This window comes from Pseudochaenichthys georgianus, chromosome 22 (assembly GCF_902827115.2).
Source record: "Pseudochaenichthys georgianus chromosome 22, fPseGeo1.2, whole genome shotgun sequence".
NCBI lineage: Eukaryota > Metazoa > Chordata > Actinopteri > Perciformes > Channichthyidae > Pseudochaenichthys > Pseudochaenichthys georgianus.
Genome location: NC_047524.1, coordinates 24,912,814 through 24,926,125, shown reverse-complemented (window position 1 = coordinate 24,926,125; position 13,312 = coordinate 24,912,814). Strand labels below are relative to the sequence as shown.

At 39.4% G+C, this 13,312-nt stretch overlaps 1 protein-coding gene across 1 annotated transcript in view; it reads right to left on the bottom strand.

Annotated features, from left to right (window-relative positions):
* Window positions 1-13,312, bottom strand: part of LOC117468194 (ALK tyrosine kinase receptor-like) — a 547,997-nt gene that overhangs the window by 64,327 nt on the left and 470,358 nt on the right. Inside the window, 2 exon segments of the mRNA XM_034112221.2 lie at window positions 10,535-10,629; window positions 12,031-12,203. Coding sequence (XP_033968112.1) covers window positions 10,535-10,629; window positions 12,031-12,203 — 268 coding nt within the window.

Genomic DNA, 13,312 nt, shown 5'->3' with positions numbered 1-13,312 from the left:
CTGGATCTGTGAGCTAACCACACCCCGTTCATTTGCATATAAGGAATGGAAATGTCTCATTATGAAATACAAGTCACCTGAAATAAATAAATATGTCATTATGAAATACGAGTATCTTGAAATAAATAAATGTGTCATTATGAAATACAAGTCTCTTGAAATAAATAAATGTGTCATTATGAAATAAAAGTCTCTTGAAATAAATAAATGTGTATTTAAATGTACATGTATACATATTTATTGCCTCATTTATTTATTTCAGAATTTATTTCATAGGCATATTTATATATATATATGTATTTAATTATTTATGTATTTATTTATTTAATTTTGGCTTAAATGGCATTCCATACAAGTCGGCTTCTTCTTCTTTTTATTCTTCGCCTTGTTCTTCTTCTATCGGTTTTTTGGCGTATTGCAAACAACTTTAAGGTGCATACCGCCACCACCGGAGTCGGCTTGACTCGGTTTGCATTTATAAAGAATGCACACATGTCGTTAATGTCAAATAATGTCAGATATGTACTAAGTAAATACATTTGTTCCTGCTCAAGATTAGATTCAACTTTATTGTTATTGCACATATTACAGGTACTGAGACAACGAAATGCAGTTTAGCTTCTAACCAGGTGCAACAAGCAGTGACGTGGAAAGTAATGTACACAATCTACAGAATAAAATATAGAATGAATAATGAATAAACAGTGAGGGGTATGAATACACTAGATATACACAGCAGCCTGTGAGCAGTATGAACAGTGTGTATGAATATGCTAAGATATATAAAGTATGAAAACGGTAAGCAGTGCAAGTATAGTATACAATATATAGATATTAATTTCATGATGATAAACATTGTGGAACAATGATGAAAAATGTGAATGGAAGTGGCGACGTAAAACTGACACAAAACAACAACAAACTTTTGCCAGCCAATTGGAGAATTTCATCAGCAGCACGTGGTAAAAACCACCAATGAGCGCTCAGCTCGAGATACCAGCGAGTCGTTTCCCATCAAGCATTTCGCTTCCACAGCCCGTGGAGAGGAACTGCGCCGCGCCTCGCTCTCAAGGCTGCGGGCGTCTTTGTCCCGCGAGATTTCAACGTCTCATGTGGGCGAGCCTCCAGAGCAAGTCGGACAAAATGACTAACCATCATGCAACGCACTAGCAAGACGTTGATCGCAACTGCGCAGGTCTGCGCAGGTCTCGCTTGTCTCAAACAAGCCTACTTATTCCGGCGATCGGCCCCGAAATTGGCGATCGGAGCATCCCTACTTATTTTGAAAATGATTACTGAGCGCTGAGCTTCAGTCTGCAATGTTCAAACCAACAGATAAAGCCAGAAATCTAGGTGTAGTCATGGACTCTGACCTGAGTTTCAACAGTCACATTAAAACAGTTACTAAATCAGCCTACTATCACCTAAAGAATATATCTAGGATTAAAAGACTAATGTCACAGCAGGATTTGGAAAAACTTGTCCATGCTTTTATCTTCAGTAGACTGGACTACTGCAATGGTGTCTTCACAGGTCTCACTAAAACATCTATTAGGAAGCTGCAGCTGATTCAGAACGCTGCTGCTCGAGTCCTCACTAACACTAAGAAAGTGGAAAACATCACTCCTGTTCTGAAGTCTTTACACTGGCTTCCTGTGTGTCAAAGAATATATTTCAAAAATACTGCTGCTGGTTTATAAAGCACTGAATGGTTTAGGCCCAAAATACATTTCTGACCTCCTGCTAAATGATGAACCATCCAGATCTCTCAGGTCTTCAGGGACTGGTCAGCTTTCTGTCCTCAGAGTCAGAACTAAACATGGAGAAGCAGCGTTCAGTTATTATGCTCCAAATATCTGGAACAAACTCCCAGAAACCTGCAGGTCCGCTGCAACTCCTTTAAAATCCAGATTGAAGACTTTTCTTTTTGTCGCTGCTTTTAATTGAACTATTCATATCTTAGACTGCACTGTAACTTTTATCCATGTATTTTTTCTTAATGTCTTTCATTTTTTGTTTTTCTTTTAATGTTTCTTTTATTATGTTTTACTGTTTTTAAATGCCTTTATCTGAATCTCTTTCATTTTTGTAAAGCACCTTGAATTGCCTGGTGCTGAAAGGTGCTATATAAATAAACTTGCCTTGCTTTGCCTTACTAAGGGTAATATATCAAAAGAGATATTTGGTAGTTTTCTCATAGACTTCTATGCAATTGGACATCTTTTTGCAACCAGAGGAGACCCCGCCCCAAAGAAAAAATCCTGGCCATGAGAAAGAATGCAAGTTTCAGGCACTTCTGCATTAGCATTTTTCAGAACTGGAGATTGTTGCTTGGTCTCTATTGTGGCTTGCTCTGAGTAGAGAAATCTTGTAATTTTGTACTCGAGGCTTAAAAAAAACTCAACACTGCTTACCAAAAATCTACCAGCTAGAAAATCAATTGCTCATTCCTTAGCCCTGTAATCCTCGTCTTAGTCTCCACTGCTTGGTGGCTTTGATACAGATAGTTTACTTGCAGATTTGATGGATCTCATTCAGCACACGAATGACCGCAATGTGTTTGATTGCTTTCTACACAACACTGTCACTCTGCAAGTAAGACCCTTGGATGTGTTGTGTTTACACAACAAGTTAAGCAACTTTTTATATCTTCAGCAAAGTTGCTGATAAGGCTGCATTGTTATTCTGAGCATGGGGAAACGCGCTACGGCAGGGCTTTGGAACAGACAGAGCAGGAACACACAGCATTGGTATGCTGCTGCAGGAGGACTCAGCAGGTCCACCACAGAGCAGCGTGAACCAGAGGGCAGGGCAGCAGCCGGCGTGGCTGTCACTGTTCATTAGCAGGGCGCTGTAAGCTGCCTGAAGCCCACCAGAGGCCAGCAACAGGAGGGGGGGACCTCATTTCCACCCAGCCACAATCCTAAAATATCATGAGATTGCAAAAGCTCTGAGAGAAAAATATCCACACTACAGACGTATCACCGTCCCAGTCAGTATTATTCCCTACGGGATACTGCTGCTTTATATCATAGACAATGTACTGTTTGTGGAATGTTTTCTGTGTTTACATGCAAGAAAATATCAACAACACTTTGCATAATGCATTATAAACTTACCTATGATACAAAAGTATCTGTTAATAAAAGTACATGATATACCTTATTATAATAATAATAATCCTAAAACATGATAATGCATTTTATAATGACTGATAAGGGCAAGTGTCATTATACTTCATAATTGCTGGTCACTCAATTCCATTGTAGATGAAATTAGAACAATTTTGTTTCCACTTTATATTAAGTGGACACATCATAAAAAAATATATTTTTCAGTGCACGTACATTTTGGAATCAAGTGCCAATCAACCAATCATTGTGAAATAAGGCAACCTATTCAGTTTTGTGTGGTCCGTCTCTGTAAAAAAAACAAGGGTAGACAAGCCCTTCAGATTTAACTACCCTTCCTATGTCTCATTTGGATATAGAATAGAATTGACTATCCGTCATCCAAATATCCCTTTTCAAGGATGCACTACTTTTTGCTAATCAAGGAAGATTGTCTAGGACAGGATCTTAAACGAACAGAGGGTTAATACAGGTAAGTATCAACGTGCGATATGTCCCCTTTAAAATAATCATAGCTCCTTAAAGTGACTTATAGTGATATATCAATCACTTATATGGATAATAATGTATAACTACTGTTATATTTATAATACACTTTTGAACAAAAATATCTCAGTAAGAGACCAGGAATTATTAGTACGTAGGTATTACAGGATGATACCTTACCTTATATGTCATGATAAAACACTTTAAATATGTAATGATTATTGTAATAAAGCATTATGAATACTTAGTGATTATACTTAAGCAATAGCTCACAACAGGCCGTGGTATATGCTCATTATATCACAGCTAAAGGGCGTGGTTCGGCCCGACGCGGAGTATTTCTCTTCCAGCCAACGGCTTTTCAGCCCAACTGTATACAGTTAAATCGACCGGACTTCTTTCTGCAGATGTGAGCGTCCTTAACAACGGTCAATAAGTCCTTGCTGCACATTATCCCTTACATGTTTCTATCTTAAGTTTTGTTAGCTAGTTAGTTTCGTAACGGACGTAATGTAACAGTTGTAACGGTTGTAGCTTTTCTCAGACGCGAAGGGATACTGACTTGTTGTGAAAAGTAACTACAATTCTACCCGTGATATACACTCATTATATCACGGCTAAGAACCAATCAGATTGCTTGATTTGACTTGTCCGTTTTATAAATCTAATTATACAGTGTCTTACATGTATGTTAACAATGCATAATAGACATGTACTTTTGTTTTCAAAACATCTCTTGGATTCCTAATCTGTTAACATGCATTAACAGCTTTTACAGTATCTAGAATCTAAATATTAAGGTAAACCTGTACAGACAACTTTGACTGCTTTTAATTAGCCCTACTAAGTAATCACTGTCAATTCACGGGGGAATGTAGAGCGTCTGTAATTACTGGTCCATGCTGTGTCTAGATGTTTCTCAACATCCACAAGTGCAGGTGATAATTAGAGAAACAATACATTTCACTAATCCCTCGTTGTTTTACACAAGCCACCGCAATAGAAAACACGGACGCAACAACCAACCAACCAAGCTATTGGCACATAATTGGAAGAAAAAAACAACTGGAAATTCCATTGTAAATCAATAAAGCGCTTTTGGTATGTTTATGACACAGTTTGAAAAAACACATTCATTTTTCAATGACAAAATCTAACCCTGGTGAGGAGCGTTGTATTGACAATCCTGTGAGGTCAAAGACAAGCTACCGAGGGGACACATTCACAGTGTGATGTTGGGTTAAAGCAGTGGTTCTCAAAGTGGGGGGCATGCCAGGGGGGCGCCAGAGACCAGGAGGAAAAATGGTTATGAAAAGAAAAATCATAATTTGAACAATTATTGATTTGAAAATAATATGATGCAGTACAGTGCTATTACGTCTGGGTCTCTGTGTTTCATTAAAGCTCGGCTCTGTGTGTGTGGAACGAGCCATTTTGTGTGTGCGAGCGGGAGAGAGAGAGAGAGAGAGAGAATGAGAAAGAGAGAGAGAGCGCGCACCGGTACCGGAGATCGTTGTTGGAGTTTTTTCAACAACAAAGTGGAGGAGAGTCGTCTCCTGTCAGACTGAGAGCCTCAGTGAGCTAAAGGACTCTCTCAGTGTTATCTCAGTGGGTCTCAAATGTTTTGGTCACCATTAATGTAAACAATTATTTCCGAGGCACATGTTTATATGGTCATTATAGTTAAAAAACCAAGAGAATAAATGAAAAACAGGTATGAAATATGACAGTAAAAAAAGAATAAAGTTTAAAAGGGTGATTTGTAAAATATCCATAAAGACAAAGTAAATCTGTTTAAAGTTCTGTTTCATATGGGTGTTGAGAGAGGTATCCATACTGTAGATCTCTTCATTTAGCTCTCAAAGTTCACCAGATGAACCACATGCATTTAACTTCAATATTTAAAAATAAATCTTCCCGGGGGAGCTTGCCCCCGGACCCCCCTATGTGAGGTCCACACACCACCTATAAAAATAGCACTTGACCCCTGCTTACACCTATATGCCGTGAGCTGATTATCGAGCCTTAATTGTAACAGTCGCGGGGACATTGTGTATATGCGTGGGGATTGTTGCAGTAGAAAATTCCACTGTAGCGCCCGGTACATTAATAGGAAACCCTAAATGTTTGAGCACCCTCTATGAAACGTCAAGCTACCCCACAGCACCCCCAAAATCAATCTCTGGCGCCGCCAATGAGCCTGATTTAAAATTTTAAATGAAAGGAAACTACAAAATGTATTTTAAAGCAATGAATTAATGAAACAGGTTGTTTTGCATTACAATGTAAAACTAAATGTATATATATATTTTGTTTTTAAAAGATTGGTTGTCTTAGTAGTAGACAGACATATTTGCCTGTCCTCACTAAGCATTATTACATATTAATTTAATATTAAATGTTGCTGCTAATATACATAATCATATGATTGTCAATTTTAACTGATCAAAAAGAAATTCTGAAAAAATACTTGAATTATCTATGAAATTGCAATATTGACACACGTCCCTCAGTTTGTTTCAACCCCATCAAGCCATACCATTTACCCTCCTATTAAGTTAAAATAATGGATCAGTCCATGTGTGATCTGCATTGAGGGAATTACATCACAAAAGTCTTCTGAAGAAAAGATGGTAAAGAAAGGCAAGTGTCAGTTTCTTCTCTTATTTCAGTTTTTGTATTTTCAGATTAAGATTGACATGCTCAACATTTCAACTCTGTTATATGAATTAATAATAGTAAATAATTGTTTATTACAAAATAAACAATAGTTTTGCAAAATATTACAATGTTGTAATGTCCTTGACTTCCATGTGGTGCCATATCTTAGCTAAACAAGGTCTCAGGCCTACTTTTTGTCAAAAACTTCAACCCTGTTACATTTTTTCAAGGAAATTCCTATAATTATTTATATTTTGTGCCTGAGGTGGGAACATGTCAGTAGTCCACTACCAGATGTTGACCAAACATTTTGGTTTCATTTTTCAAAGATGTAAAGACCCAAAAGGCACCCGATTCAGAGAATACTCAGAATTCTGCTTACTGTGCTTACAGTAAAAGTACTTAGTTATAATTAAGTACACACATGACATCACCCATCTCTTCAGAGAGCCAAAGGTGACCTGTGCAGCAACACATTTCAATCAATATTTGTCAATACTAAGAGATGCTAGATTGTGCTGCTGTGATGGAACATGTACGGAGAATCAGAACATGCCATGTGGTCCAGCTGGAGTCTCATCTGCCTCCTGATCACTGCCTCTGTCCCTCTTTCTGACACTTCATCTTTATTCCAATCCTCACAGCCTACATGTCTTATTCTTCACTAATGTCTTCATCTCCTCCTCTTCCTCCTGCTCTGACCTTCCAGGTCTCTTCAGTGAACTCTCTTTTCCTTTCCCTCTCTCTGTTCGTCCTGATCACTTCTCAGATATGTCTTTTTGTTGTTGTTGAATCATTCCAGCTACTCTGGCCTGCAAGAGTCTACTTGTGAAAAGCACTGGTACAAATGCTTGTATAACTTTACACGTTAGGGCCATGTAGCTAATAAGTAGCATATCATAAATATAACATCAGAAAGTATTTATCAAACGCACACAGGCAGCTGTGTTTAGATCCAGTTTTTACGGTAAAGGATGTATCCTGGTTTCATTGATCTGGCCTCATTGCTGTGATGTGTAGATGGATTTAATAGTATGCCTACCGCATAGTTTAGCAAAGTGATCGATCTCCCAGCTAGAGCTGTCTGCGTAGTATTTTGTAACGTAACGCCCCAAACAGCGCCCGTCTGTTAAACGCTATCGATTCAAACGGCTGCGTTTTATTAATATTTAGTTTCAAGCTCTCGTCCTTAGTAAAAACAAAACTAGTGGAAGGGGAAATGCTCCCAGGGGAAGCTGATCCACCCTAGGTGCTGGGACAGCTCGTTCCCTCTCTGCAGCTGTGTGAGCCACGGTCTGCGTGAACGCCGCTCCGCAGTTTAATGCAGGGCCGTAGGGCCTACAATGATATTTAAAATGATTCACTTTTGACTAATGTAATGCTTGTTTCGTTGCTTGAGAAGCTTGTGGAAATAGTGTAGGTTTGTTTTAGTACAGTTTTAGGGAAACAAAAGTTAGGGGGGCAGCTGGGGGGGCAAGGCTCTACAGTGGGGGGGCAGCTGCCCCCCCTTGCCCCCCGTAGATCCGCCCCTGCCTCTGCATAATGTGTTCACAGTATGTTTTCCTACTGAAATATTACAGGGATGCGTCATAATGCTTAAGGATCCATCATGCTGATCACTCACTGCGATCACTTTTGGGAAAGACGGCTTTTTCTTAGCTTCAGCATATCCACAGGTCTGATTGATAGGTGATAAAAGTGGCTGTTTCGAATGTGGCTGTGGGAACTGGATACCTGGCCTAGATTAAGAACTTGCCATCTGGATAGTGAGTGAAGCGGGGATGGATGATCTTACAGCGCTGCCGTTGCAGTGCCGCTGCCACTCAAGAAAGGACATAAAACACAAATTGATGTGCAAATATCTCCTGGAAAATGTCACCTCTTTAAATAAAGAGGCTGTGAGCCAATAAGCCTGGAACGGTGTGATCTGCTTCAGCCTAGAACAGCAGTATTACTCACATCACATTCAGCTGATGAATTCATGTTATCTGATTGAAATGTACTGTGAGGGCAAATGGGTTGAGATTATATCTGTGGCGGATGTATACATTCATCAAAAACATCATCTTAAGGTGAACGCATAGTAGACGATGTGTTCCAGTACCATTTTCCAAGTGTGAGTGGGTGCACACATCTGAATACCAACTGCTATCTCAACAATGTATTTTGATATAATTAAGTTTAAACCTCTTATCATTGTTTTAAAGTCCGCCTCCAGACACCTTTTAAAGATTATTAGAATAATCTGCTATGATTGACATTTTGTTTAACACAAGTTTACCACAAAAATAGTAAGCAAAATATATTCTTATATATACTGTTTATTGCTTCATGTAACATTCTGAATCTGGCTTCTCCCCACCCACTACTCACGCTTGGTTGTAAGGTGGCATCAATGGCAAAGAAGAGCTGCTACATGAGAGAGGTGTATTTTCACCATTAAAAGTAAGGTTCCTGACTCACATAAGAAGTCAGTTGTGCACTAAAATCAGCGGCTAGCAACTTTGTTATATTTGCTAGCTTAATAGCTTGTTGCTAGCAGTGGCTGAAATATTGAAGTTGAAAGCATCAATCTGGTGCACTTTAAGAGCAACATTAACCCTACCTTAATAACACCTTAAAGCGGACAAAAGGCACTGGAGAACACTCATTAACACCCTTTAATGAAGCAAACTAATGCCTTAACTCACTCAAATAGTCGTTTACTTATTAAGGTGAAACGAATGTGCGTAGAGTTTTAAAGGATGCGGATAGTCTCACCTTGATTCTGGCGCATTGCTTATCGTTTTATAGATCTATTCTCATCCACCATCTTTGTTTGTGACGTAAAGAGTGTAAGAGTCACGTTTCTGAATCGGACACTCTGAGTGGATGCAGTCACAGCCAATCGGAGTCTGATTCAGAGGGTTGCCTGTCAGTTCAGTTCTGTTGTTATGTGTACTGAAACGAGAGCCGGTATAATTCCACGCGCGAAAACAAAATACAAAACGTTATTTTAGTGTCTTAAAAGTAGACTGAGTTATGAAGAGTTAACGTTACATCTTAGGACAATTTGTAGTCATGTTCTGTATACATACTAACATATAAGGGTATACTTAGTGTGGTTACTCCATGTTTACTAGCTATAACATTAACGTTACATCACTCTTTTTCACTTCTTACTCAGTGCAGATATCACCATTAGATTAACAAACCTGAAACATCATCCATTTCTTGACTGCTGGTGATGACATTGTTGTCAGCTGCTGATACTGCTGCTGCTGCAGCTTGTGGCCTGCTTCGATGACAATAACTTTCTAATATCCATAACTGTATAGGCTATTAGCTTAAAACTCGTCAGGCACTAGGAAGGATCACTTCTTCTTCAGGGCAGGCTACGCAGTACGCAGGCTAATGCCCCACAGTGGCTGCCTCTCTGGTGGACTCTGGTACTGCACATTACTCCTGAGACGTTTTTTAAAAAAATATATAAAAATTTAAAAATATATATATATATTTTTTTAAGTGAAACATCCGGGGCTTTTCAGAAAACAACCGGGGCTTGAGCCCAAGTAGCCACCCCCTAGCGCCACCACTGTTCCAGGCGCAGCTCAAAAAGAGATGGAGAGAGGTACCGACCTTCTAACCTTTCATTCTTCTGATGCCAGACATGGTTGTCATCCTACTCCTGTTTTTATACTGACACACCATCCCAATTATAACACAAACATATCCGTAAAGGTGATGTGAGGCTTAACCTTCATATGGCTGCAGTACAACATTGAAACATAAGCCCTTATCAATCAGCATGCTACATGATAGCAGATTTTAACTGTTCTGACATTTCATTTATCTCATTCTCAGAGGGATGTATCTTCATGCAAAACTGCAGAACATTTAATAAAGGTATTAATTCGTAGCAGACTTACTAGCATTTCAATTGTATTTTGTAAATAAATGTTGTAGTACTGTATTATGGCTATGTCAAGGGAATTGAAAGGATAAGTGAGTCCTTGATAAAAAAGTGTACAAAACAATTGCTATGTAAACATAAGCATAGGGCAGGCCTGAATTGACTATTATTTGAATAGCTGTCATTGAATTGAATTTTTTCATAAGTATATCTAAAGTCCATTAAAAGGGTAAATATTTTTCAAAGGTATCCCGCTCCCCCTGTTGTGCCTGTGATGGTCAATCAATCAGACAAACAATACCATTAATTCAAACCATTTCTGATGAAGTAATAGTGGCAAAAGAAACATTTTGAATGTACTCACATGCCAGGAAGCAGTCCATACTGAAAGAGATGTTGTCAATAGACACGGCTGAACCCGATCCAGGTCCATCTTCTGTGCTGAATTGCAGCCAAAACCTACAGAAGGACAGAGCGGTTTATACTTCCTCACAAGCTTTGAGATTATGGAACACTTCAAATGTAAAGGATGTGAAGAACAATGACAGTTCTTTAGGAAAATGTCTTTGTGCTTTGGCTTTGGAGGGTATGCATTGTATGCCTTATGACAGCTCACTGTATATTCAGCCGAGACAGAGGAAATTGAGTCCTATTGGGATGGAACTCTTTTTATGTTGGAAAATGAAATGCTTTCATGCATAGAATTATGTAGACAGGCATGACATCACTTATGCTGCCTAAACCTTTAAAGAAATCTTTTAAAATGTCGGTATTTGGGTTCTTCTTGCTGGTCCTCTTTGATAAGATGATCGATACCATTTTCAAGTCCTCAAGGTAAACATGTAGCCAGCTGTTGGTTAGCTTAGCATATATCCTGAAACCCCTCTAAAGCTCACTCATTAATTGTTTTTAATTAGCTACACAAAACACAAAACACGAAAGGGAACAAAACACAATTGCCGCCTTTCTCTTGTCTTAGTGCTAAGCTAAGCTAACTGGCTTCTGAATCCAGCATCATATTTAGCGTACAGACATGAGAATAGTGTCAATCTTTTCATCTACCTCTCAGACCATAACGAGAATAAACATATTCCTTTAAATTATAAATTACTTTATCTGTTATGTTGCTTGAATGTCATGGTATGCTACAGTATACACCCATTCTTACTGTCGCACCAAAAGCAGTCTGTCGTGTCCTGACTTTTATCTGCACTTCAGGCTGTATTTCTGATTCTATTTAAGCTCTACAAAGGTCAGTGCGCAAAGACTGGCAGGTTCACCTCGTGGATACGGACATGACATTCTAATTAAGAGCCCAGGCACAGCTGACTACATAACCCAGAGATAAAAAATGTTATCACTCTCAGGGGAGCGGGATTATCCAAGCTCCAATGGCAAAGAAACCAACAGTGAGGCACACAGAGATGAAATGCCTTATTTGGGGTTTCTCTTTCTCCTATCTTAACTTATTTGGTTTGGTCTGGGCCATCTCTAATTGGAAGGCAAGTAGTGTGTGTAGAGCCTGTTGTATTGATTTGGACTCGCTGAATCACAGACAAGTTGAATAAAAAAGAGGGCTGCATTTTGTTCAGTCCCTATGGGACTCATTCATTCTGCTGAGGTGAGAGGCAATGATCCAGGAAATTGGAATGTAATTGTTGGAATCTGCATTTAGGAGAGGCGATAAGAAGGAAGAATAGCTACTTGGTTCTGTTTCTTAAGGATTTCTTGTGGGAGCTCTTAATTAGTTGTGTGAGGAGGTCTGTTGGAGTGAGAGCTAAACCACTCGTTGGCTCTTAAACTTGGTGTAAAGCATTCGGACAGTCGTGCTGGATATAATGCTGTTGAAACAGGTCGTACCAGTCTGCCAGCCCGTAAAGGGGCAGGATGATGAGTTTCCAGCCCTTCTCAGACTTGGGCTCGCTGGCTGAACGCCACAGTCTGCGCTGCTCCTCAGGGCCTGTACTGTTCTCAGCGATCCACAGCGACAGCGACCCCCTCTGTGAGCCCCCAGAACACAGCCAGAATCTCATCTGTGGAAGCAAGGTAGAATTTCAAATGAGCAATGCAGTTACATTTATAAATGTAGTCAAGGTAATCATAAATCCAGAGTGTAGATTTTTAAAAGGCACTCTGAGAAGTAAAGACAGCACATTCAACAACCTTTACTGCGTTTAAAGACGTTTTACACAAGTGCATTATGTGAGCTCAATCAGAAAAAGCCATCTGTTCTTTTCTAATTATTCCAAGATTAATACAATTCAACCAGGATCATGATGTGGTGTCATTTTGCTATCTATGCTGCTCTTGCATGCTTCAGCACAAATACATCTCATTTATTTTTATTCCAGGAGGGATACGGAAAGCGTGAAGCAGATTCAAGTTAGACAACACATACAGGGCTCAATAAAATAGTAAAAGGAAGTCTGAATCTAAAGCTCGCTAACAAGCATGGGACGTGACCATGTCCCTGCGCGGCATTTCGGCGGCGTCAAGAACATAAGTCTTGCAGGTTGTCGTTTCCCTTATCGTCAACCGCTGGACCACATGGTGACCGTTTAAACAACAAGATTACAGGAATTGCACAGAGCACACCGGGCGCCAGATGAAAGTGAACATGGTCTGTAGCTAATACCCAACACACTGATATCCTCTACGTAGTTGTCCAAAAGCAGCAGCTAGATTTAACAGCAGCGGTTCAGTGTAGAGAAAAGGATTTAGAGTGTTAATCTGGAATCATGGCTAATCTGTGGCTTTGCACCAGGAAGCTGCGATGGTGTAGCACTGTCTCCAAACACATCAGGCAGCTTTAATTCACAGAAGGAAGGGGTACATTTCTACTCCTACTTTTGTATTATTTTCTACTTCTGTTTCATGTCTCTCTGTCTTCCCTGCAGCCAGTGTGTTTCCCTTGTCGAGACTAACTTTATTTACCCTCTATTATTATCTTCATTTCTGACCTCTCGACCTTCCTGTTACCTTCCTTCCCTTCTGTGTCTGCTTCTGTCTCCCCATTTGCTCTCTACATCAACTCGGAATGTGCAAAGTACACATGCAGAGGGCCAAAGGTCGCTTTGCAATGTTAGAATTAATAACATATATTTAAATGAAAGATAGAGCAGCATCAATTTAATATGTCAAG